Source organism: Sylvia atricapilla, chromosome 6, assembly GCF_009819655.1.
Source record: "Sylvia atricapilla isolate bSylAtr1 chromosome 6, bSylAtr1.pri, whole genome shotgun sequence".
Taxonomy (NCBI): domain Eukaryota; kingdom Metazoa; phylum Chordata; class Aves; order Passeriformes; family Sylviidae; genus Sylvia; species Sylvia atricapilla.
The window spans coordinates 50,571,962-50,594,775 of NC_089145.1; the positions used below are offsets into that span (position 1 = coordinate 50,571,962).

The 22,814-nt window shown below is 41.2% G+C and overlaps 1 protein-coding gene across 1 annotated transcript in view; it reads left to right on the plus strand.

Annotated features, from left to right (window-relative positions):
• The window catches only part of CCDC88C (coiled-coil domain containing 88C), a 95,513-nt gene extending 76,195 nt beyond the window's left edge, over positions 1 to 19,318 (plus strand). The window contains 24 exon segments of the mRNA XM_066321920.1: positions 3,961 to 4,104; positions 5,407 to 5,593; positions 5,809 to 5,954; positions 7,114 to 7,203; positions 7,980 to 8,221; positions 12,159 to 12,341; positions 12,701 to 12,769; positions 13,539 to 13,607; positions 14,389 to 14,510; positions 14,513 to 14,546; positions 14,549 to 14,605; positions 14,608 to 14,631; positions 14,634 to 14,679; positions 15,645 to 15,870; positions 17,071 to 17,241; positions 17,243 to 17,465; positions 17,468 to 17,556; positions 17,559 to 17,642; positions 17,644 to 17,726; positions 17,728 to 17,812; positions 17,814 to 17,849; positions 17,851 to 17,895; positions 17,897 to 17,980; positions 17,982 to 19,318. Coding sequence (XP_066178017.1) covers positions 3,961 to 4,104; positions 5,407 to 5,593; positions 5,809 to 5,954; positions 7,114 to 7,203; positions 7,980 to 8,221; positions 12,159 to 12,341; positions 12,701 to 12,769; positions 13,539 to 13,607; positions 14,389 to 14,510; positions 14,513 to 14,546; positions 14,549 to 14,605; positions 14,608 to 14,631; positions 14,634 to 14,679; positions 15,645 to 15,870; positions 17,071 to 17,241; positions 17,243 to 17,465; positions 17,468 to 17,556; positions 17,559 to 17,642; positions 17,644 to 17,726; positions 17,728 to 17,812; positions 17,814 to 17,849; positions 17,851 to 17,895; positions 17,897 to 17,980; positions 17,982 to 18,098 — 2,656 coding nt within the window. The 3' untranslated portion in view covers positions 18,099 to 19,318.
• The last annotated feature ends 3,496 nt before the right edge of the window (positions 19,319 to 22,814 follow it).

Consider the following 22,814-nt stretch of genomic DNA (forward strand, 5'->3'; position numbering starts at 1 on the left):
GATGCTGCTCTGCCTACCACTCAAACTTCTCTTATATTTTTCAGTGACTTTCCTCAAAACACTTGTATTTAGGTTTCATTTCTGTGCAAGATCATGAGCTGGTTTCAGAGCAACTCAGTGGTGATCCTTGATGGGGGACTGAAAACTGGTGCTAAACTTTTCTTTCCCAAAGACTAAGGAGCTGGCAAATACAATGTGCAATAGATTTTTATAAAGTACAGAAGTAAACTGTTGTGATTAAAATATCCACTGGGGCTGTGTGACAGGACAGCTGCTCGGCTGTCGACTAAATGAGCTGTAAGTGATTACACAAACACTGTTCCTGCTTACCAAGTCTTTCTCAGACTGATTAATGGTTCTCATTGATTCAGGCTTTGCCTGAGATTACTACACTGCAGTGTGTTAAGGCAGTTGGCCAATGTTCTTTCTTTGCTTGATCAGTACCAAAAGCTAAGCAGCTCTAGCCTAAGGAAAAAGTGTTTTTCAAAGAATGGGTCATCTGTAGAGGTAAGTGCTCAGTCACCACTGTAATCATTAAAAGTTTAGACTCTCTCTCTGAGATGTGACTCCTAGTGAGAGGTGTTGCAGGGAGCAGATGGTAGCCTTCTCAATATTCAGAACAGGTTGAGTTTGGCACTTCTAAGCGTGCAGTATCCTCCTCAGCAGATCAGTCTTAAAAGATACTTATCAAGGTGATTTGTCCAAGGACTCCATTTGGCTGTCAGAAAAAATCTACAAGCTACTTTTTTAGTGCATATTTTGTTCTCCCTCCATCATGTGCTGCTGAGGGAGCAGAAAGGAGAAAGAGTAGCATAAGAGAAGCTTTCTTACACCTTTTTAACTAAGGTATTTAACTGCTAAGATGGAATATTTCACTTCCAAATTCAGCTAGAATGCGCCACCTGTTAAATTTTCCCCAGAACAGCTCAGTGCAACCCAAGTTTTCTTGTATGGTGTTTAGGAGATGGGTTTTGCATGTAACAACTCCAAAGTGATTGGTTTTGCTTTGCTGGTGAATAGCATTGTCATAGTTCTGTTGCTTAAGGCAGGATTACACTTCCATGTGAACCTGTGACTGCAGCTTGTCTAGAAGAATCCACAGCAACTTCAGTTAGCTTGTGTATGTCCAACAGCATGTACAGCCAAGGTCCCAAAGGTTTGTGTAGTTCAGTCTGCTGCATTCTAACCACAGAATATTTCTGCACCTGAGCAAACTTCATTAAACCTCTTTTGGTTTTGTCCGCACAGTATTAACACTGCAGTGGGAATTTAATAATGGGTTGTGTATAACTGCAGTGAAATGGCCTGTCATAGCCCAGCAAACCACAGATGTGTGGGTTTGGCTTAGCAAGAAGAGGAGAGTTAGTATGTTAAGGTCATTTACTATTAGAAGCTGTTTCTTGACTTTGAGATGTCTGACCATCTCAGCGAACACAGAAAGGCTGGCCTCTTCTGCACTTTTAAATTGCTTTAGGTATTGTATGTTACTCAGGGAAGATAATAACTTTGTAGCTACAGGTGATTAACAGATCCCGGAGCATTTCTCTGTGGCTTAGTCTGGAGGAGTCTGATCCTGCAGAGACGCTGGGAAAAGAATCCCTGCTGTGTAGGGTTACCTATTGCAGGGAGTTGTATTATTGTGTTACCAATGCTGCCTGGTAATTATTTTTCTGGGTTCCTTTTGCCACACTTATCATTGCTGAGCGTTTTCAAAGATGTCTCAGTACTATCAAAAACAGCAGAAGGAATAAAAGCCAAAAGGAGTAAAGAGGACTACATTTATTCAGTCCTAGGAATGGATTGTGTCAGCACCAAAATGGATTCTATATGCATGTATAAGAAAATCTTTTTAAAACTCTTTTGCCCAAGAGCCTGATGCTTTAAAAAGTGAAATGAACATGAGTGTTGAATAGTCTACAGGAAGGGTAACCTGGTCCCTGGTGGTAGAGCTTGTCAGGTTGCATAGATTGTGCTCAAATTGTAGACTTCAGGCTGAATCTCTACTACAAGATTTTGCCTGAGGATTTCATTAGGGCTCTGGACATGAACAATCATTTCCATTTTGCAGACAGTCTTCTCTTTCTTACCTTTTACCTAATAACTGGGGGGAGCAGCTGTGGTCTACCTCAGGCTCAGTGTGGCAGCCTGTGGTGCTGGGCCTGGCTGGTAACACTGGGCCAGTATTCTGCTTCTCTCCAAGGAGCCCTCTTTAAAACATAGGGGATAGAAATGAACAGAGTAGCCCTGTCATACAGAGGCAGCAAAAGAATTTACAGCACAATTTCTGCAGAGACAGCCATGGTCTCTGCCAAAGGACTGGCTGGAGTTTGTCTTCTCAGACTCTGCATTGGCACACAGTCTGTCTCAAATGCTTCTTGGAGCTGGATGTGAAACCTTCCTCTGCTTTCAGGTTCTTCCATTTGTTGTACGGACATTGAATTTGAAATGAATTTGAAAGAGCTGAATGGAGCAAGAAAACAAATAAATAAGGTTAATTAAACTCTACTGCTGTTACTGGGAACGAATAGCATAAAGCAGCTTTTGTCTGGGAGACAGGTACTTTTCTGTGTGGCCCTTCAGTGGACTGGAATTTGGGACAGGCTGTAATTTGACCCTGGGATGAATGGAATGGTAGCTTGAAAGAAAAACAAGTTGGCAGGAGTCAGTGTATTTGGTGCTGTCTGTGCTGGTTTTGGTTTTGTTCTGAAGTTTTCATGACTGCAGAGTAACTGTGCTCTGCATTCATTTTTGCTGGCATGAAAGTCACAGAAAGAAGATGACGCTTGTTCTCTTTAGCTTTTTAAGCAATACTGCATCTTCTACCTAGATTCTGTTTTAAAATTGTTAGGAAGAATATTTTTCCATTACTGACACAGATAGTTAGGGACAGTACCCTTTTGTTACAATGACCAAAAACTCTGCTGGTGACTTTTGACATTGACTGCACCAGTGGCCCCAGTGGCCTCTGCTGGTGTGTATAGGCACAGATTCCAACAGAAGCCACTAGAGTAAAAAAAAAAAAAATCTGGGAACAGCTTGTTGCATTGTGATTTCAGTCCACCTCGTTCTCCTCAGTGTTTTCTGAATGCAGGTGGTGTAGCACCTCAGGGTGGCTGAGCCTGCCTAATCCACGCCTGTGCCAAATGTCAGGGAAGTTCTTCCACACCTTGGTTAATTTAGCATTCCAGAAACCAAAATTAAAGACACAGCTGATGGCATCAGCCCTCTCTCTGTCCCCATCTCCTTGCCATGAATGGTTTGTGCACAAGTTATATAAACCAAATAATAGTGGAAGCCTGGATGTGAACACTAGCTTTGCTCTTGGTTTTTTCACTAGTGAGCAAATAGAGCAGCTCAAGCAGGTGAGTCAGCCTCTGCTTAAAGGTGTTTTGCTGTCAACTCACTGATACTTCATCATCTGGCTGGAATATGCAGGAGATTAGTAGATGCAGGTGCAGGATGCTATTACCTATGGGTATAACCTAATAGTTAGGTGGTTACCTAACTGACTCTTGTGCATTGCGCTGCTTTTGTGTTGCTTTTTGGGAGCTCCTTTCTAGTCAGGTTTTGGACTCTTGCCACTGTCAAATATTTGTGACTGGGATTCCAGTTTAGTGGTACGGTTTCCACTCATTTTGCAGAATTTCATGCTTTTACTAAATGACCAGAATCTGAAATTGAATTAAGATTCTGGCAATTGTGTTCCAGTTTTCTTAAAAAATGCTTTGCTTCCCCGCCCCAAAGTCTGCTCTGCTGACTTGTATACTAAGCTGAATTTTCATGCATAGTATTGAATTCTTCAGCTGTGGTAGAAGTTTAACCACATAAATGTGGATTAAATAAATTAAGCTGGAAAAAAGATGCACTGATCATTTTGGTACTACCTATTAAAATTTTGATCCAGAGGAAGAAAAAAATGTTTAAGTGCAAGCTGAGGATATGCTGTTCCATCTTTTGCAGATACAACAGTTTAACGAAACACAAAGCAGAACTGGAAGAGTTGGAATTAGTTTTAAAAACTGAGAGAGAGGTTTTGCAACAGGAGAGGAGATCAAATGCAATAACCACTGGGGAAAATCAGAAGCTGAGGGAGGAACTGGACAGGTATGGTTCCTTTGCTAAATTGTTTTATATATATCAATTGAAAGTCAGTGATGCAAAACACAAATGTGTTACTTTAGCTCTGAAGTACCTTCATAACGTGTCTGTTCCTTTTTTCTCTGTTTTAGTATTGTTAATTTGGTAATTTTAACATATTAAAGATTATCAACTTCATGGGTATTGTCAACAGATAGTTATTTGGTGCTTCAGACCTGGGACCTTTGTTCATGCAAAATAAGCTTCCACACGTGGTTGATTCAGTTCACAAGCATTTTCTGCAATGAATTGTTTCCAAGCACTTGCCTTTAGGCTGAGTTACAAATGCCTAACCCCCCACTGTTTCTTTTCCCTTGAGGAGCACTGGTTTATGGTTTTTACACAGTATGATTTTAGCTCTAGCAGATTCCATTGTTTATTTTCTGCTGCCCAGAGAAAACTGCCATTCCTGTTACTAAAAGCAGTCTTAGAGACTCTTGATCAGTGAGTGGCTGTTAACACATGGCAGAGCCCCTCTTGAGAGCCCAAAAACCTTCCTGTAGCCTTTTTAATACTACAAAGGTGCTTTGAGAATCTGTTTGGTACAAGTAAGGGGCCAAGACCACATCAAATTGAGTCATATTTAAAACTGACATTTTAAGTTGAGCTACAGATGTGCTTTAGAACAGTGCAGAGCTCTCCAGAGGTTTTCTCAAGTTTGCTGTTCTTAATTAATTTTCTTAGGGATAGGGATGTTGCATAATGTTGATTGCAGGGCTGGCAGAGAGCCAGGCTTATCTGTCAGCAGATACAGAACTTAATCTGTTTGTAGTTATTTAATGTTATACCTTCATGATTTGTAGGCATTTCTAGATTTACCTAAAAGTGTAAAATAACTCCACAGTATCTTCTTACAACACTATAGTGTTTCACACTTCAGGACACTGAAATGCTCACATTTCATGCATCAGGATAAAAAAAATACCATGTGAGTTTTATTTGTGCCAAATAGATCAGCCTTTATATCCAAATACTCTTAAATACGTTGTGCCTTAGAAATTTGTGGTGTGTTTCTTATGTATTGAAGAAATAGCAGTTTTATTTTTCATGTATGTTCCTTTCAATTCTTTTGTAGATTTAAAACTTCTTATAATGTTACCACTACTTCTTAAAATTTTACCAAATGCTTAGAATAATAATGTCCTTAGGAGGTACTCTTTGGAGCTATGCTTTGTTTAGTGAGAGCTGCAAACTGATGGTGTGGTCTTTGAATGTGAGGCCATTTCTGAGAAGTGTCCTTCATAAGCCTGCTGTCTTCCTCGTGTTTAGGGTGAACTTCTTGCACAATCAACTAAAGGCAGACTATGAAGGGCTGCATTCACACACTAAAGAGCTGAAAACTTCCTTGAACAACTCTCAGCTGGAGCTGAATCGTTGGCAAGCTCGCTATGATGAGCTGAAAGAGCAGCACCAATCCATGGATATCTCTCTGACCAAGCTGGATAACCACTGTGAGGTGAGTAGCTGTAGATACCCAGCTACTGCTGCTTTTGGGTTGAGAGCTGCCATGGCATGCTGTATATAGATGGTCAAACTATGTAACAACACCTCCATATAGTTTGAAGTGTATAGGTTTGTATCTTAGGCTGCCATGCTATTGTGTTATCCTGATTATGGTGCACTCCAGGGAAGCCAGATGTGGATGAGAGATTAATTTGTCTTGTTTAATAGCTCCTGTCCCGTCTAAAGGGAAATCTGGAAGAAGAAAACCATCATCTCCTGAGTCAGATTCAGATGTTGAGCCAGCAGAATCAGATGTTATTGGAGCAGAACATGGAGAGCAAGGAGCAGTATCATGAAGAACAGAAGCAGTACATGTAAGAAAAAAGAGATTTGAATTGTGAAACCTAAAGAAGTAATTAGACAAATACAGAATACAAATAATCTATAAGGACTAGAAGAGCAGGCAGTGGAATGATAGGTCTTCTTGGTATGTGTTAGAAAAGGGGATGTTTGGTAGGAGATGGGTTAATGAGAGAAAGCACAAAAAGTTTCCACGTTGCCTTACTGCAATGAGTTGTCCATGAAACACCTGGGCAAGCACAGCTCTTCTCAAATAATACAGGTGAACCTGTGTGAAAAATTCAGTTAGAAAAGATGGGATGCTAAACCCAGTGGTACTTCTCAAATAAGAGGTTGGGAAAGAGTTTTAAGATTTTGGAAGACAGCCAAGTTGCAACAAATATTTAGTCTTAGGAGTGTCATTTTATATTTAGGTTCCTGAAGAGCAGCAAATATTCATACTCTTGTTTTTTTCATTTGCATTTCAAGAAATACCTGCTTTGATGTTGTTTTTAAGGATGCAGACATCAACATCTGCTGTGTCCTTCATGCACAGCTTGACACACTGAAGTGAGATACTCTGTGTAAAGATACTGTGTGTTTACAAAGAATCTTGTTTTTACTGCAGTAGATTTCTCTTATAGGTATGAAAGAAGGAAGAAAAATGTCCTTAATCCCAAGAATTTTAGTTCAAGCACATCAGGATGATGTGGGAGTTACTGAGTTGAGTTTTGTAGTAGTACTGGCTTATATGGTTGAAGTGTTAAAAATTGTTTGCTGAAATAGGCTGAATACAGTTCAGATGCACTCTGATCTGTTTATCCTGGTGTCTGACAGTTCAAGGATGAAAGAGTGAATGAAAATAAGATTTGCCAACTTCCACTGTGTAGGTTAACAGAATAATCAGTAAAAAATACAGTTAACACCCACCAAACAAATTCTGCCTGAGATGTTAGTAATCTTGCTCCACCATCTACTGTTGTTCTTTCACCTTTCATCTTTATTGCACAAAAATCACCCATCAGTGTGGTTGGTAGGCTTTGCATTTGCTCTCTTCAAACAGACTGTGAATCCTGAAGGTTCAGGATAGGAGGATATTTCAGTCTCTTTTTTCTCTGGTGGCTTTTGGTCTTCAGTTTTTAATTATGCTGAATTTCATTCAGACGACTCAGGATATGCTTTCCCCCCTCACAGTGATAAATTGAATGCCTTAAGGAGACATAAGGAAAAGCTTGAAGAGAAGATAATGGATCAGTACAAGTTCTATGATCCTGCTCCAAAAAAGTAAGTTCTACATGGACTCAGTTGTGCTGTACAGATCAGTGAGGGTGAGAAAGGGCATTCCATAACTGAGGATAACAGAAACTTCATCTGAAGTAAAGGTGGTGTCATCTCCATTTGTCACTTCCCTCTCACTCTGCAAGATATTCCCTGAAGGAGCAGATTGTGTTAACATAGACTATAGAGCCTCATGTGGGGCCTTCTGTATGAATATAAGAATCTGAAACTCCAGATTAATTAGGTAATAATCACTTTGCTCCCAGTATGGTGACTAAGCAGCACTAGGAGCTTTGAGCTGCTCTTTGAGCAAGAGATAACCAATCTGTTGGAGAGAAGGGACTTAAAATTTATATTAAGAACAACAAAAAAGAGCCAAGTTAATTCCACCATACATAGTTCTGACTGATAACCTTAGGAAAGAGGCTTCAAAGCAGCTTTCATTTCATTCCTCCTCGGTCTGTTTCTGTAGTGAAATTTTTCACACTGTAAGAATGTCTTATGTGGTCCATATGTGTAGTTTAGATTCCTAGCAGAGGGAACAGTTGTCTTTCTCACATTTTTCATGCTGAAGAAACATTTCTGTAGAAGTAATTTTGACTTTAGTAGAGAAATGGATCTCAAGTACTGTGAAATTCATGGTGCCTTTTTTGAACCAATCCATGACAGAAAACAAATAAGAATGTAGGATGGTTTGATGGCTTTAGCACAGCTGTAAACTCCTTTGGGTAGTATTTCTTGTAGCATTTTCTGAATGTCATTCACAAAACCTGCTTTATCAGGAAAAACCCCTGGATTGGAGCCAGAGCCTTAGTCAAATTCATCAAACCAAAGAAGGAAACTCCAAGGGAACGGTTGAAACCAGCAGCAGAAAGCTCCACGTGGCATTCTGAATCCCCAGAGGTGGTAAACTCTCCATCTGCCTCCCAGAGACTGAAACATCAACACGAGGCTCAGGATAATACCTCTCAAGGGTCAAACCCTGTGGAAGAGAGAGACAACCCTGGGGGTTCTTCAAACAAAGGTAAGGAATGCTCAGCCTAAATCCAGATAAGGATTTAAGGATTTCATCCACATAAGGAGCTGAAAAAAAATTTTAAAGATTTAAAATACAGGATATGTTAATGCCCAATCACATTATATTTTGCATACTTTTTGTTTTGTTTTGGGGTTTTTTGGTGTTTTTTCGTTTAGTTATTTCAGGTTTGGTGGCTTTTTAGTACAATAAGAGTTCTAGTATGCATAAAACCATAAACTAGAAATTTGAATAAACTCTAGAAGATAATGGGTTTGGTTTTGTTTTAGTTTGCTTTCTTCCTTTTATCTACTACTTCTCCCTTCAGCTTCTGTTTGCCCAGATGCATTGCATGTTACTGAATAAATTGGTTCTAATACTTCATTTACTGGGGTTTTGCAGCAAAGCAGTTTAAAGCTGGATCATGGAATAATGTGTGGTTCTGGCTCTTTGAGGGGTATGAGCTGGCTGACAGCCACTGCCAGCAGGTGGTGCACGTGCAGAACAAATAACCCATTTATTGTAAATAACTGGTTTATCATAATCGGGTGATTTTGGAGGACAATACCGTATGCTAATTTAGAATTAAACCAGGAAAAATTTTATTAAATTCTTTTTCAACACTAAGACATCTATAAGGAAGACGGAATGATTTTCTGTCAAGTTAGTTTATACAGTAAATAAGGCGTTCCTAATTATGGGAAATGTAAAAGAAAGTTCCTTAAAATGAATATTCTTCATCCTTATTAAAGGTAATATATATGTCCCAAGCTCTGTTTATTCTATTGAGATTGTTTCTGTCAGCTATACATATAGATTGTTACACTCCAGAAACACTTTCCAAGAAGCAATTTGGAAATTGATACTTGAATAATTCCTGTCTTCCAATTGTGGGGAGTGGGAAACAGAAGGGAAGCACCTAAGACAAGAACTCTTGTTATAAACTATTGCAAGTACCTGTCTGTCTGAAGGTTTTGTTTTGATTGGGTCAAACCCTTTCTCTGTTCTAATTCCTTGAGTTCATTTATTCACTTGAAGTAAATAGAAGATGCTTTATGGAGTAAGATCATCCATATAATTCCAGGTGTTTACCATGCATCCTAAGTTCAGCATGGGAAGGTGAGCTTGGGTTGCTACAGAGCAAAGCCCTTGTAGAGTGCCAGAGACAACAGAAAGTCTCTGAGGCTTCATTCATTTTGATGTTACGTGAAATACACTTATATGGAGATGAGGGTCACCTGTAGTAAAGCCTAGAAGACATCTAGGAAGTTTGAGTGTGTTATCACTGAGTGACATGTATGACTTAAAATTTAATTTTAAGTTATAAAGCAAAAACATTTTGAATGATCTAGCAGTAACTTCTTAGTGGACTTGTTAAATATTGTGTGTGTGTTAATCTGTGCCTTAATCTGAGACAGATCAGCTGTGTTTAGCTGTGCATTCATCAGTCCTCCATTATAGGTGTTGGTCAGTGTTTAGCCTTTTCTGTTTTTACTGGTTGTGTAGTCTTTAATCTGTGTTAAGACATTTTAAGCTTTATTTATAAGGCTTTTTTTTTTACTATTTTTTTTCTTCTTCTTCTTTTTGGGATACCTGGGTGATAATTTAGCTGCACAGCGCAAAAAGATTGCCTTTTTGAGAAGCAAAGCAAGGATAAAGAAAAGTCTCCTAAGTCTCCATCGAATCATCAGTCTTTCTCTAGTCGGCTCCGGTTCTGGTCTTCTTCCGACATCCCATCCTCTCCTAATGAAACTCTTTCTTTCCCGGAACTGGGAGTTTTCTAACACCTTCTCTGTAGCATTTATCTTCATTTGTTTCTGATAAATATTGAAAAACAAAACAAACCAAACCAAAACCCCCATGCCATAAAAGAACACGCACATTGATAGAAACACTCAACATGTCTATACAATACTCTAAATACAAGCAAAGATTAGTGAACATGGACTTAAGTTTCCCTGTAGAAGATGAATCACTGTTGCACACTGGATCATTTCTTCAATGCAGCACACTTTAGGGGACCTCATGGCATGCAGTTTGCGTATGTATATTGGCTGTGGTGCATGTTGTAAGTAAGTGAAGTTGCTGTTCGCTTCAATATTTTCTTGCAGTCGTACTTGCATTGTGTCCAGTTACAGTGTTGAATTGATTTGCTCTTGCTATGCTTTCTACAGTGTGGTAGTCCTACTAAAGTACAAATACAGTCTCAGACTCTAGAGATTTTTCCAATAGTCTTTGCTACTAAATGGTTTAAAAAGGCAGGTTTTTTAACACCTTTTTCTGCTTTTAAATAGTCTAGCTTTGAATACAGAATGGAAGCTACTGAAAACATTGTTCTCAGCCAAGTGTCTTGATGCTTGCATTCAAACCTTATATTTAGTAAGGTTTTGTACTTCCAGTTAAGAAAATTTATCTTGAATTGAGTTAATGTTTCAGTTTCTTCTGCTTCAGTTCAACAGATTTTTTTGAAAGAAATTTTTTTTTTTCTTTTTTTTTTTTTTTTTGAGGAAAAAATTTGTCTCTTAAGACTGAGAATAATAATTCATTAATCCATTGTCCAAAATTCTTGTTGCCTAATAGTCATGGTGCAGATCTGCACTGCATGTGCAGATCCAGTCCCACCCTATTAGAGAATTGAATGCAGCATGGTCAGTGTGCTACTGGGGACCAGCAGCAGAGACACCAAAGATGTTGTTTCCCTTCTCACTCTTAGAACTGTGCCCAGGCACAACCAGGGACTGGCAGAACAGCCTGGTTTTTCTTGCTGATTGGGGATTTGTGGAGAATGTTAGTCCAGGGCAATTAATATTTTTGGCATCCATGGAAGGTGTTAGGTGTAATTAGAAATACGGATTTGCATGCTAAGCCTTAGCCAGTAGTTTCTCCTGCAGGCATGACATAAGTTTCAATTCTGAGAGCAAGTGCTGGCCCCGTCTGTGGAGCCCATGCTGATTTAGGGAGAAAACATTGTTCTGAATGAAGTCAGCTTCCAGGGGCCATCTAAGATGACAGCACATTGGTCCATTTCTCTAATACAATTTCGCAGCTGCTCTGTGCTTTGAACTGTCTGTCAGTTGTCTCTGCAAGCTGCAACTGCTGCACTCTGCTGCATTTTCAACATTTAGTTTCTGTTACTTAATCAAGTATTCCAGGGAAATATATAGAATCTAGAATTTTGCATCTCATTAAGTGTGTTCTGCAGTAAATTCTTTAAATTTTGTTCTGTGTGTGCCTTAAAGCATTACCTTGACATCACAAGAAATTAATTCACCTGCTTCGTCAGTAGAAAAGAATTTTTCTGATTCTTAATCTTAAGTAATATTCTAGCAGACAGATTTTGTTGTTCTTCTGCTAAAATCCCAGCAACTCTGCTTAAAAATCATTACACCAGTACATCATAAGAGCAGAGTTTCAACCTTGTAAAGACTGAGCACTTACCCACAGCAAAGATATAAACCTGAAAGCAATTAGCTTAGTGCACGGATCATGATAGATAATTTTCAAATCAGCATTATTTTTCTTTGAGTAAGAGCATGACTACTGTCACTCTTTCCCTGTTCTATTTTATTACTGAAGTAAGTTCTTATAAAATGCACCTACAAGGAATAATGTTAAGGGAATTTCACACCTCACTTATCTTTTCTGGATTCATGTCTTTGCTCCTTTTTCTTCCTCCTTTCACAGTAATTGTTGCATGTATAATATCAACCCTCCCACCGGCACTAAGCACCTTGTCACTCCCACACTTTACAGAGAACACATGACTGACAAGCTGGTGGCAGAAATTTCCTATCCACTGCTGCACTGTTATGGAAAAGCTTGCCAAACTAGCGCCTCTGTTGTGCGGTTTCTTTGTGCCTGTTTGTCATGTTTGTATGGGCAGATAAATACAAGTCCCCTAATGCTATTTTTCATTGAGTCTTATTCATTTACCTCTCCCCAGCAGTGCTAATGGACCTAAAGCAAAAAAGGAATTCCCATCACGGAGGCAGCAATGATAATGTTGAAGTCTCAGCAGACTCTGCAACAAAACCCAGCTCTGTGGAAATGGGTCCCAGGACTTACTCAACCTCAGCTATTCACGTGCACACTTCCACCCCCATCTCCCGGCTCCAGAGCAGGCCAAAAGGTGTGTGGTGCATTTCATACACCAGCTGGTACTGCCAGGCTGCTTCATAGTTCCTGCAAGGCTGCTAGTGGCATTCAAGTACAAAACCAGAGCACTAATATTTTCACTCCTGCTTTATCTGCTGAATGGTTTAATTGGTGAGATCCAGAGTTTACTCACTCTTGTAATGTTGTCAACTTGACAGAACACATTTGAGTGTCAGTTCTTCAGTGGTTCCCTGCCCAGTGTTCAGAAGATGGGTCTGTAAAACCCTCTTGATCACCTCAGTCTTCTGCATTGCTAGAATGCATTAGAGGCTGACCTGATGGATTAACCTTTCTGTGTTGAATTGGCATTTTCAGTTTTATGTTCTTTTCCAGGCTATAATTCAGAAGATAATCTATGTGAGCAGTCCCCAGAGGTCGAGTTTGCCAGCACCAGACGGCACGGTAAGCTTGTAGCATGTATGAGTGCTCTCAATATCTGCATTAAGACTCATTTCATTGCATCCACATGAATTGTCCTGGAGTGTTTTAGTTGCATTAATATTATAGAAGGAGGTGTAGTAATGCAGCACCATTTTGGGAATGGGATTCTAACTGCTTCTGGTTTTCTATTGAAGCTTTTAATGGATGTTTTGCCAAAATGAATTTTCAAAACAATGCTGACGCTGAGGCAAGTAGCCTTCCCCCACCAACAGACCTTCTAATGCGTGCCCTACAGATTTGTTGCTGGCTTTTCTGGAGAATGTTTAATTCCTTCCTTAAGGGAGTGAATCAGCAGTAAGAGATATTTGGTGTGGGGCTTGTGGATGCACAGTGGGAACACTGTTGAAGCAGCAGCACTGCCTGCTTAGAGATTGCAGAAGACTTAATTTGCAAGCTGGCTACCAATTCCTTCTAAAAATAACTGAAAAGGAGACAGCAACTTATTGTTGATCTTTTTCAGATTCTGCATTACTTTACAGTTACTGTGAAAACCCAGAACATATTTCTTTGTGCAAAAAATGAGATAAACAAGAAGGATCCTAAACAACTTGAAAAATGAAGAGTTTTCTACTGTGTCCAGATTTTGGCATCCTGTGTGTATTATGTTGTTAATGTTTTCAAAATGACTTAGTTGCACAGGTCCTATTTCAGAAGCAGGACTCTAGCCAAGTCTTTTAGAGGATCAGAAGAACTTAAGATCTGTTTGTTCAATGCTTGATTTGTGTTTCAGTGTCCAGGCCAAACAGTTTAGAGAGCAGTAGGAACGCTTCCAGCAGTAGTTCACCTCTGAATTTGAAAGGTAAAGCTTTTACAGCTGAGTTGTGACAAACAGGAAGTGAAATTCTGTGAAACTGTGTGTAAAATGCCATTTTCCTTCCAATTAATTTTGAGGACTTGTTTTGAAATGGTGGTGATTATGCAATCTGGACATGGCTCTCTTGGGAATCAAAACTGCTGGCAAGAAGTGCTTTTCTAAGATTGATTCTGGCAAGGGGTGGCTTTTAAGGCAGACAGTCGATTTTGCTTCAGTCTGGCTGGCATCATATTGTGGGAAATATCAGGCCACTCTTAGACTCTCTACAACAACAGATCTCTGTGGTTCACTCTGCACACAGCTTGTGTGTGGAATCAGTGTGCTCTGGAGATTTGCTTCTGCAAATTACGCATCCTTGAAGGATGCCAAGAGACCTGACACTGTGCAAGAATCTGCTTCCTGCTTTTCCACTGTCAGGTTCTAGCGCTCAGATCACACAGCCAAGACTGGGAGGTCTTTCAATGACACACAGGTTGTAAAGAGGCACCCCAATACTATCTTACTAATATAGGGCTTATTAGCCCCAGTGATGTTTTATTCTTTGGTGAAGTAGTTGTGCTTGTTTAAGGTGCGGTAAAATATTTAGCAGTCCTGATTTTTCAAAGCTCTGAATCGCTTTGAGCTCTGTAGGAGAAAAAAGGAAGGTAAAAAATGCCACTCAGTCTGTGTGGAAATGGCCTGGGATGATAAAATTGCTACCTGAGTGTGAAATCCACTGAAATAATGTCAGAGCAGTGTCATTAATGGTATTTATGCTTCTCCTCAGGTTCCTTAGACCATATGCATGGTAGAACTGAGAGCCTCAGCAGCGAAGACATGGTGCCAAGCAGAGAGGCACCAGTCTTGCTCCGAGAACACTATTCCCTTCACTCAGCTTGCTGCTTTCTTAAAGCCCTGGCAGCAGGCACGAGCCCTCCTCCCACAAGATGGTTTGATGTCCTGTGGTACACCTCAGAGGAGCAATCCATCTCAGTCTCACGCAGGCAGCAGCGGTCTGCCTCACCTGGCAGTGGATGGTAACTTTGGAAGAGTTCTTGGAAGAGAGCAACAGGCTGTCTCTCACCAAGTGTAAGTAAATAGAGCTAGATAGCCCATTTCAGGTATCAACAAACTCTTCAAAGCTGAGTTTAGGAGGAATGAGGGCATAGGGGGAAGCAGAGAGAGACAGATGATCCATGTTCATATACATGAGTACTATCAAATCTTGCAAGATGAATGAGACAGTTTCAATAACTAAGGTAAAATTAGCTTTTATATAGCATTCTGCTAATTTATTTTGGTTTATCAGCTACAAGTCAGATAATTCACTGCAAGTACTGTGTACTGGACTGCTGGGGATTTTTGCTAGCAAATATTGTGGTCAGGGTTTTGTATCATCAGTTCTGAGTTCCAGGTGTTTTTATTTATAAACTGGTAAGTTTTCTGTGTAATTTTCAGCTGCTAAATCCATAATTAGGAACGAAACCTAGAATAGTTTTCAAAATATGCAGTTGTTTAAAACCATGTCATAATCTGAAAATTTCAGTGCATTTCAGAAAGGACTATTTTTCTTGCAGTAGGAAGCTTTTGATACTTTAGCCATGTTTGTGTGTTGACCGATACTGTCCTGTTGGTTCAGTGACTGCAAGAATGTCACTATCATTGAAGTGCTTTTTCAGGAACTAAATGTTTGTTAACAGGATGGCATTTGTCTTTCACTGCTCAGACATGCTGTACAATAGTGAGGCAGTGCATTCTTTGAACACTATTTTAATATCTTAAGAGAGTTAATAGGTAGTGTAAGGAACAGAGATCTCTGGTTTATGAATGTCTTGGTAAAAGTATTGAAATCAGCAGAGTTGTGCAGTTTCATGGCATCAGTAAATTCTGGTCCTTGAATTTTCAAAGTAGTGTTTAAATATGCCTCCTACTCCCTCATTACCCTAAGTACAATTCTTAGCTTTTTAGAGATGTTGAAAATTATTACTTTTGTGTGTCTGTAACTACCTGACCATGTCCATTTTCATTCTTTCTGTCATCCTGTCCTTTTCAGCATCGGCGCAGTTTAAATGAGAGTGAAATGATTTCATTACACCAATTTCTGTTAGAAGCTGATGCGCTGTATCACTCTTGCTACTCCCTATGTTCTTCCATTCATCAGGAACATTCGCAGTCACTCGAGTCGGTCCTCAGTGTTTCATGTCCCGACAGCGTGAGGCACAGAACAGGCAGGGGAAATAGGAGATGTTCTTCATTCTATATCCCCAGGGTATCCATTGTTCTTATTATGAAGCCAACAGCTTCTGACTTACCACAGCTTTTGCTAGCATATTAATACCTATAGAGGCCATACTGTAACTCCTAGTTGTTACCTTAAAGGCTGGCAGATCACTTGCATTCATTGCTCATGAAGCATTTGCAGCGTTCGTACACATGCGTGTCCTTTGGAGGATTTGTCATTCTTAATGTTAATGTGCATAACAGCTGTTTAAATAAAGTTAAAATAACCTTAACACTTTAACATTCAGTTGAGCTTAGAAATTTTCACGCTGCACTGTTACCAATTGATGGTCTTTGCTTATAAGGAAATGAGTTTTTGACTGGAAGAAATATTTGGAACACTAGTGAAATAAGTATATTAAGCTTTAAACAGGCTCCCTAGAGAAGAGTAAAAAAGTAAATTTCATGAGCTTGTTCAGCATGTTGTTTGTAATGACAGCATGTCCCTTAACTATTCTGAAGCATGCCTTTACTAATAGTACAATGGCAGCTGATCAAACATTGCCATTTTTGGATTGCATGGACCATGCTCATGAAATCTCAGTGTATATTTTCTTTTACTGCCAGGTTAATTGTCTGACTTGAAATTTGCAGTTCATTATAGGCAAACAATTTTTATAATGATTTTTTTGTATATATCATTGTACTGTACATGCAGCTTTTAACATGGATAGTATAATTGAGTGGGAGAGGTGAAGGGAAGTGGTGGAGAAGGAATTAAACTTTTTTGTGATGCTAGCACATCTCCCCAGGGTATTGACTTCTGTTACATTCCTGAAGTTACAGTAGAGTTATCCAGATGAACTATATTCTGGAATATGACAGACATAATGGATATCTGCTTATACCAGTGGCTGATGCCATCAATATGATATTGATGTTAAAGTGAGTGGCTGATGTGAAAGGAAACAAAAGAGCTGCTGTCTAGGTTACAACCAAAATTATTAAAAAATCATGACCATTAACCTGGCAAACAAGACTGTCACAATCTAATCACCATAAGCACATTATTCGTTGAGTTGGATTTATACCCATTTTAAACATTCATCTCTGTTTCCACTGTGTAAAATCTGTGATTGTATTTGGCTTAAATTAAGTGGGAAGGAAGATTTCGCAAATAAGAGTTCTGCATAACTCTTCAAACAAAATGTGCTGTCATTAATGTGACATGCGTATTTTCTCACACCAGGACACCTCCACTAACAGAGACGACTTGCTCAGCGATTATTTTAGGAAAGCAAATGAGCCTTCAGCTACTGGGAACTTGCTGGTTCAGCCGTGCAGGAAGGAGGCTGCTAAGATGCCCACTGGTCTTGTTGCTCCAACTGTGAAAATGGCCATGGCTGGTGAAGAAGGAAGAAACGGCTAAGCCTGACAATTACACGAAGCCAAACCTCAGACAAGTTGAACCTGACGCTCCTGGCAAACCCCAAGGGTCCCTTAAGCTTCCTCACACAACCACAGCCCACGTCTGCCAGCGGGGTCGGCAGATGGCACAGCCTAGCAGCCTGGAACCGTGAGCAAGGAGGAGTACGTCACTGAGCAGGGGCATTAGCTTGGCCTCTGCAGACCTCCTCAGGGCCGCTGCCCAGAGGCCTACAGGCAGGAGAGCCCTCAGAAGTCAGGAGCAGAGTTGCTGCATGGGGGCAAGGACACTGTCTGTCAGGGCACCAGGGGGCTTCTGTGCCGACGAGCTGCCACGTGCCCTTAAGAGAGAGGCCGCAGTCTGCAAAGGTGGCAGGTTCTGTGCAAGGTGCCGACTTCCCGCTGTCGGCAGCTCGACGCTAGGCGCCTTTCCCTGGTCCCGCCAAAAGATGAGGAGGGCCACTCTCCTTCCATCAGTTGTTTCTGCCTCACCCACTGCATCCACCAGCAGTCTGAACGTCCAGCAGCAAGAGCGTGTGAACCATGGGCAACACTACTCGTCTGCAATCCCATACTCCCTCAAAAGTCAAGCCCAAGTCAGCAACCTCGTACTGAGGAGGTGGCCACGGTGCCCCCTGCCAGAGCTGTTTTGCACCAGCACTGAGGGAAATACTTCCCCAGGGCTAGGCCAGGGTGATGCCCTACTTCCCAAGTGCCAGGGTAAGCTGTTAGAAAGCAAACTCTGGGGCTGGAGAGGAGCCCGTGAAAGGAAGCAACTCCAACAGCACTCCTGGGTCTCCTGACCCCCAGGGGGATCAGCAGACGGTTTGGTATGAGTATGGCTGTGTGTAACCCACAGGTGTAGCTGTAATACGTGTGTTTGCTATGGCTGATGTCCAGGTACTATTTATCTAGACACTGTCAGGTCTTAAAAGGCATCACCTACAGGCTGCTCCAAGTATTCTCTGTGTACTGTTTCCTAGTTGGACAAAGTGTGATTAAGGGAATCAAGGAGCAAAACCCCAGTCCTCCTTCTGACACTGTTGTGCCTAAACAATGGAAGCCTGACCTAATCTCACAGCAAGCTTGGCACCTGATTCTCACAGATTCTGAGCGTTCCTCAGTCCAGCAGAAGCTTAGCAGCGTCCTCTGTCATTGCTGCACTGTGCACCCTTTCTGCATGCATTAAAGAAAAGTTTCACCGGTCCCTGTGTGTGCTAAACTCAGCCCCACCATTGGTAAATAACCATACTGAAAAGCTCATATAAAAGACAAACTTCTCCCCCAAAGACAACAACCAAATGCTTGATTTAAGTAGCATAGAGATGAAGAGCAAAAGTGCATGGCTTTAGCCATGGATCTGGTAAAATCTATTTTTCTAGACACATCTTACAGAAGGTATTGTATAGACTTCAAGGGTCACATCTCAACCTTTCCCACTTGGACTATGTAAACACAGAAGCCAGCATAATTACCCCACTGCCTTCACTATAGCTGCAGTTCAGTGGATGCTTGACTCTGCAGAGTGGTGCTGCCTTTGAAACTTGTTTTATCTTTTATACAAACACTGGAACTAATGCAGCCTTTCAGGGGAGATGCCATTTCAATTGCAAAGGTGGCATCTCGTGTACAAAAGTGTCTTGTAAGTATGTATATAAGAAGCTCAAGTACTGTATAAGAATGCTGTGTAAATTGTATTATTAGATCCTTGTGTGCATGATAGCCACATCCTATGTGGGCTTTTGTCTCTTAGAAATCCTTGTTTGTCTCTAAGAACTTTTCTCAGTATAGAAAGCAAAATAATTTTGTACACATGTGAAAGAAATATACTTTTAAAAATCTATTTATGTGCAAAGAAGTTCCTTGTATGTTTCTGTCCAGTGTCATCAGCTGCTTATGTATATATGATCAAATGTGTATCTTTAATTCCATGTTTGTAAAGCTGTTCTTGCAATAGACTAAATCCTTTAAAAATACTTGTTTTGCTTGTTCTGATTTAATTTAGTAAAAGATAAAACTGATTCATTCGATGATGTTTTGTTATCTAATATGTAGCAATCCCATTCTGAAAACTACAAAATTGTTTATAATAAAGATTAAAATAACTTCATAATGTACTTTCTGTCCTTAGAAAAATAAACACACACACACACCCAAAAAAAAAGGTGATTCACAGTGCTAGAGATAGTCTGCAACAGCTCTTCATGAGCCTTGGTGTTGATTTGCATAGTGAAGTTGTATTTGTTTTATAACATAGAAGGTGTACCAGAAGTCTTTCTGTTTCATTGTAGCCTTCATACTGAAGACTACAGGAGTGTTGAACATGCAAAATAAGTGATTTACAGTTCACTCTATAATTCACCTGATAGATTTTTATGCTTCTCTGACCACTTCAGACAAGGGCAAACATACTGTCAATTTTGACCAAGCTTGCATCTTGTATAGTCTATTTTGTACTTAACTCTCAAGATGCCTTATGAAAGTGAGAAATAATTCATCTTTCAACATGGAGAGAATGGCAAAAGAACCCTCTCTGCCTTCTCTGCTATTTTAATTGCTAAGTATAGTTTTGCAACAAATTTAAAATTGTGTGCTATATGGCAATTTCGGAACACAATAACATTTTGTTAGTAAACTGAAATTTTTCTTCCAGAAATTATATCTCAAAATGGATTCTTGGCCAGACCATTAAAGGTTCAAGACTGGTGTTTCCTTGCTCCAGCTCCTTTTTGGCAGACGTGTGTGCAGGCTGGCCTGCTGAGGAAGTGATCCGTGACTTGTTACTGTAGATCTGCTTTTGCTATAAATACCTGCCCAGTGGCACACCTTAACCTGTCCATTTCTGAGTTATTTACCAGTATTACCACCGTAGCTCTAGTGCGTTAGAATAAAAAAACTACTAAATACAGTTGTAGCACCATTCAGTGTGGGATAATTCTAAATACAGAGGTTGTACCATGGAACAGCTGTTGGAGCACAGCGCTGTCTGGGGCCCTCCGGCCTTTGCGGGAATGTCAGGGAAGGTTTGGTGCAGGTGCGGCTATTTGCGATCGCTCAGTTCGGTGGTTGTCAGCCCTTCCCTGAGGGTCCCGGCGGCTCCCGGGCCGCGCTCCCGCCGTGTGCCGCCATCGGTGCGGAGCGGGAAGAGGAGGCCCCACAGCGCCGGGGCTCCCGGAGCCGCCTCACAGCGGCGGTTCGGTATCCACAGCGCCGGGGCTCCCGGAGCCGCCTCACAAGCGGCGTTCGGTATCTCCACAGCGCCGGGGCTGCCGCGATTTGGCCTCCCGAGGAGCCCGGAGCCGCCTCACAGCGGCGTTCGGCTCCCTGAGGGGGAGAGACTGTGTTCGGAGAGACGGGCCGGCAATCCTCCCAGCTGTGGGCAGGCTGGAGGGGCCGTGAGGAGTGCGGCAACTGTGGGCAGAGGGGTTCTGTGAGGGGTAAAGGATGGCGCAGAGGTGCCCGACCCTTTCTGGATGCCTTCCGAGAAGTGAAGTGTCTATGAAATAGCTGTTCCAGTTTGCGGCTTGTGCGGCCGGGCTCCGGAGGGCACAGCGAGCTGCCTGGGGGCCATAGCTGCCGCCACTGCCTCTGGACACCGGGGAAAAGGGATCTGGTGTCCCAGGCTTCGCTCGCCGGCTTTTTCCCAGCATGGGCTGTGGAGTGCTGGTATTTCCTGACGGGAGGGAAGGGCGTGCTCTCTGGAGGTTGCTCATTATGTGCTACGCTTCAAAGCCGCTCGGTGGCTCATTAACTCTCGAAATGCAGTTTTCGATTGAAGGACGGGTTTTTGAAGGGGATCCATCCCGAGGAGGAGCGAAGTCGGCAGGAGTTTTCCGAGAAGGGCCGGAGAGCTGTGGACCTGCCAGCGCCCGCTCCCTGCAGTGTGCTCAGGCTCTAAGGCGGGCGAGGCTGTAGGACTGAGGGAAACAACGACGGTGTGTGTTTGAAGTGGGATAAATGGCTGCTGTGGGAATAGCTGTGACGTGCTCTGCGCTGGTGGAGTGTATCCTCAGCAAGAAATCTGAGGTCCTTTACAGAGATGGCGTGTCACGGAAGCCTTTTTCCCCGTTAGAAATTCTTCCACTCTTCTCAAACTTGGGACCTGATCGTGAAGTGAGCAGGCCTTTTCTGATTCAGTTAATGGAGTTCAGAACTTTAAACTATCGGAAGAATAATTTGAAAATGCAGAATTTCCTTCTTTCTTTCTATAATGAGGAAGTTCCAAGTGTTAAGGACATTGTAAAAATAACTAGTGCTTAGCTTAGGAAAACTGTGCATCAGCATGTGGTCGGAAATTATTTCTGATTGTCCAGACATTTGGGGATGTATTAACTCAGCCACAGGTTGGTGACTTTTAAGACAGAATATGGAGACATTTACCCAGAAATTGTTAGCTCATGTGAAAGGATTACAGCCTGGATGTTAAACTGATTGTACAAAGAACAACACCATTTCTTTTTTTTTCTTGTTAAACAAGAACCCAGTTGCCCAGAGAACATTTGATAATGGTTTTGCATTTTAGATTAAGGGGGCAGTGAAGTGTGGAATGAGTTGTAGATTTCACCAAAAAAATTAATCCTAAAATTGCTTCTCTGCCCATCACAATCATGGAATATCAGATCTGAGCAGCACTGAAATATTCAAGACAAGGTGGAAAATTTATGATGTTCTTACAAATCACCAGCACCGGGCAGAATTAAACCTGATGTAACAGTGCAGAGTGAAATAATTCAGTTACTGGAAATAACAAATGAAGTTATTGTTATGAAGGGCTGCTAGACTGGAGATCTAGACTGGGCTGTGAAGGTCTTTCCTGAAAGCTGGTGCTAGAGGCTGCCATATGAACTAGGACAGAATGGCATCAGCTGGAAAAGGGTGAAAAAAATATTGATTTAGGGGGGGTACTGACAGGAGTTTAAAGTTACTGGGAGAAGCTATGGCAAGTTTTGCAAAACTAAATGGTGTTTTCCAGTTACAAGGATTTTTTTTTGGAAGTATGAAGAGAACAGTAAAAATTAAGAGGGCTGCTGTTCAACAGTTTCTCAAATAGGAAAGTCCTTAAAAGGCTAACCTGTGTCCTAAAGACAGGAATGTGAGTTGGTGACATGTGAATGAAAGCTGATCTTAGTTCAGACTTGAAGTTTTGTGAAGAATCCCATTAAAGAGTACATGGATGAGTAAGGGGCCCCAGTGGAAGAATATTTGTGCTTCTCTCAGCTGAAACATGGAAGACACAGTTTATTTATTGACTATTGTGGAGGATTAGGATGTTATGGCAAGGAAGCAAAACTGGTTTTCTCCTGAGAACAGTACGATGAAAATGTGGTTATTCCACAGAAACTAGGAATGTAAAATATCTCAAAAACAAAACACAGAATGCCATGGAAACTGTCAGTTTGTCATTCCCAGATGTTCTAATCAGTTCTAGTTAAAATACTTGAACATTTTTATCCAATGGTTATCATGACTGAGGATTATGTAGCTCTGATGGTGAGACCATGCCAAGGTGTGTGTTCCATACCAGAAAGAAAAAGAGCAGCAGATCTGAGCATTGACACCACCCTGTGA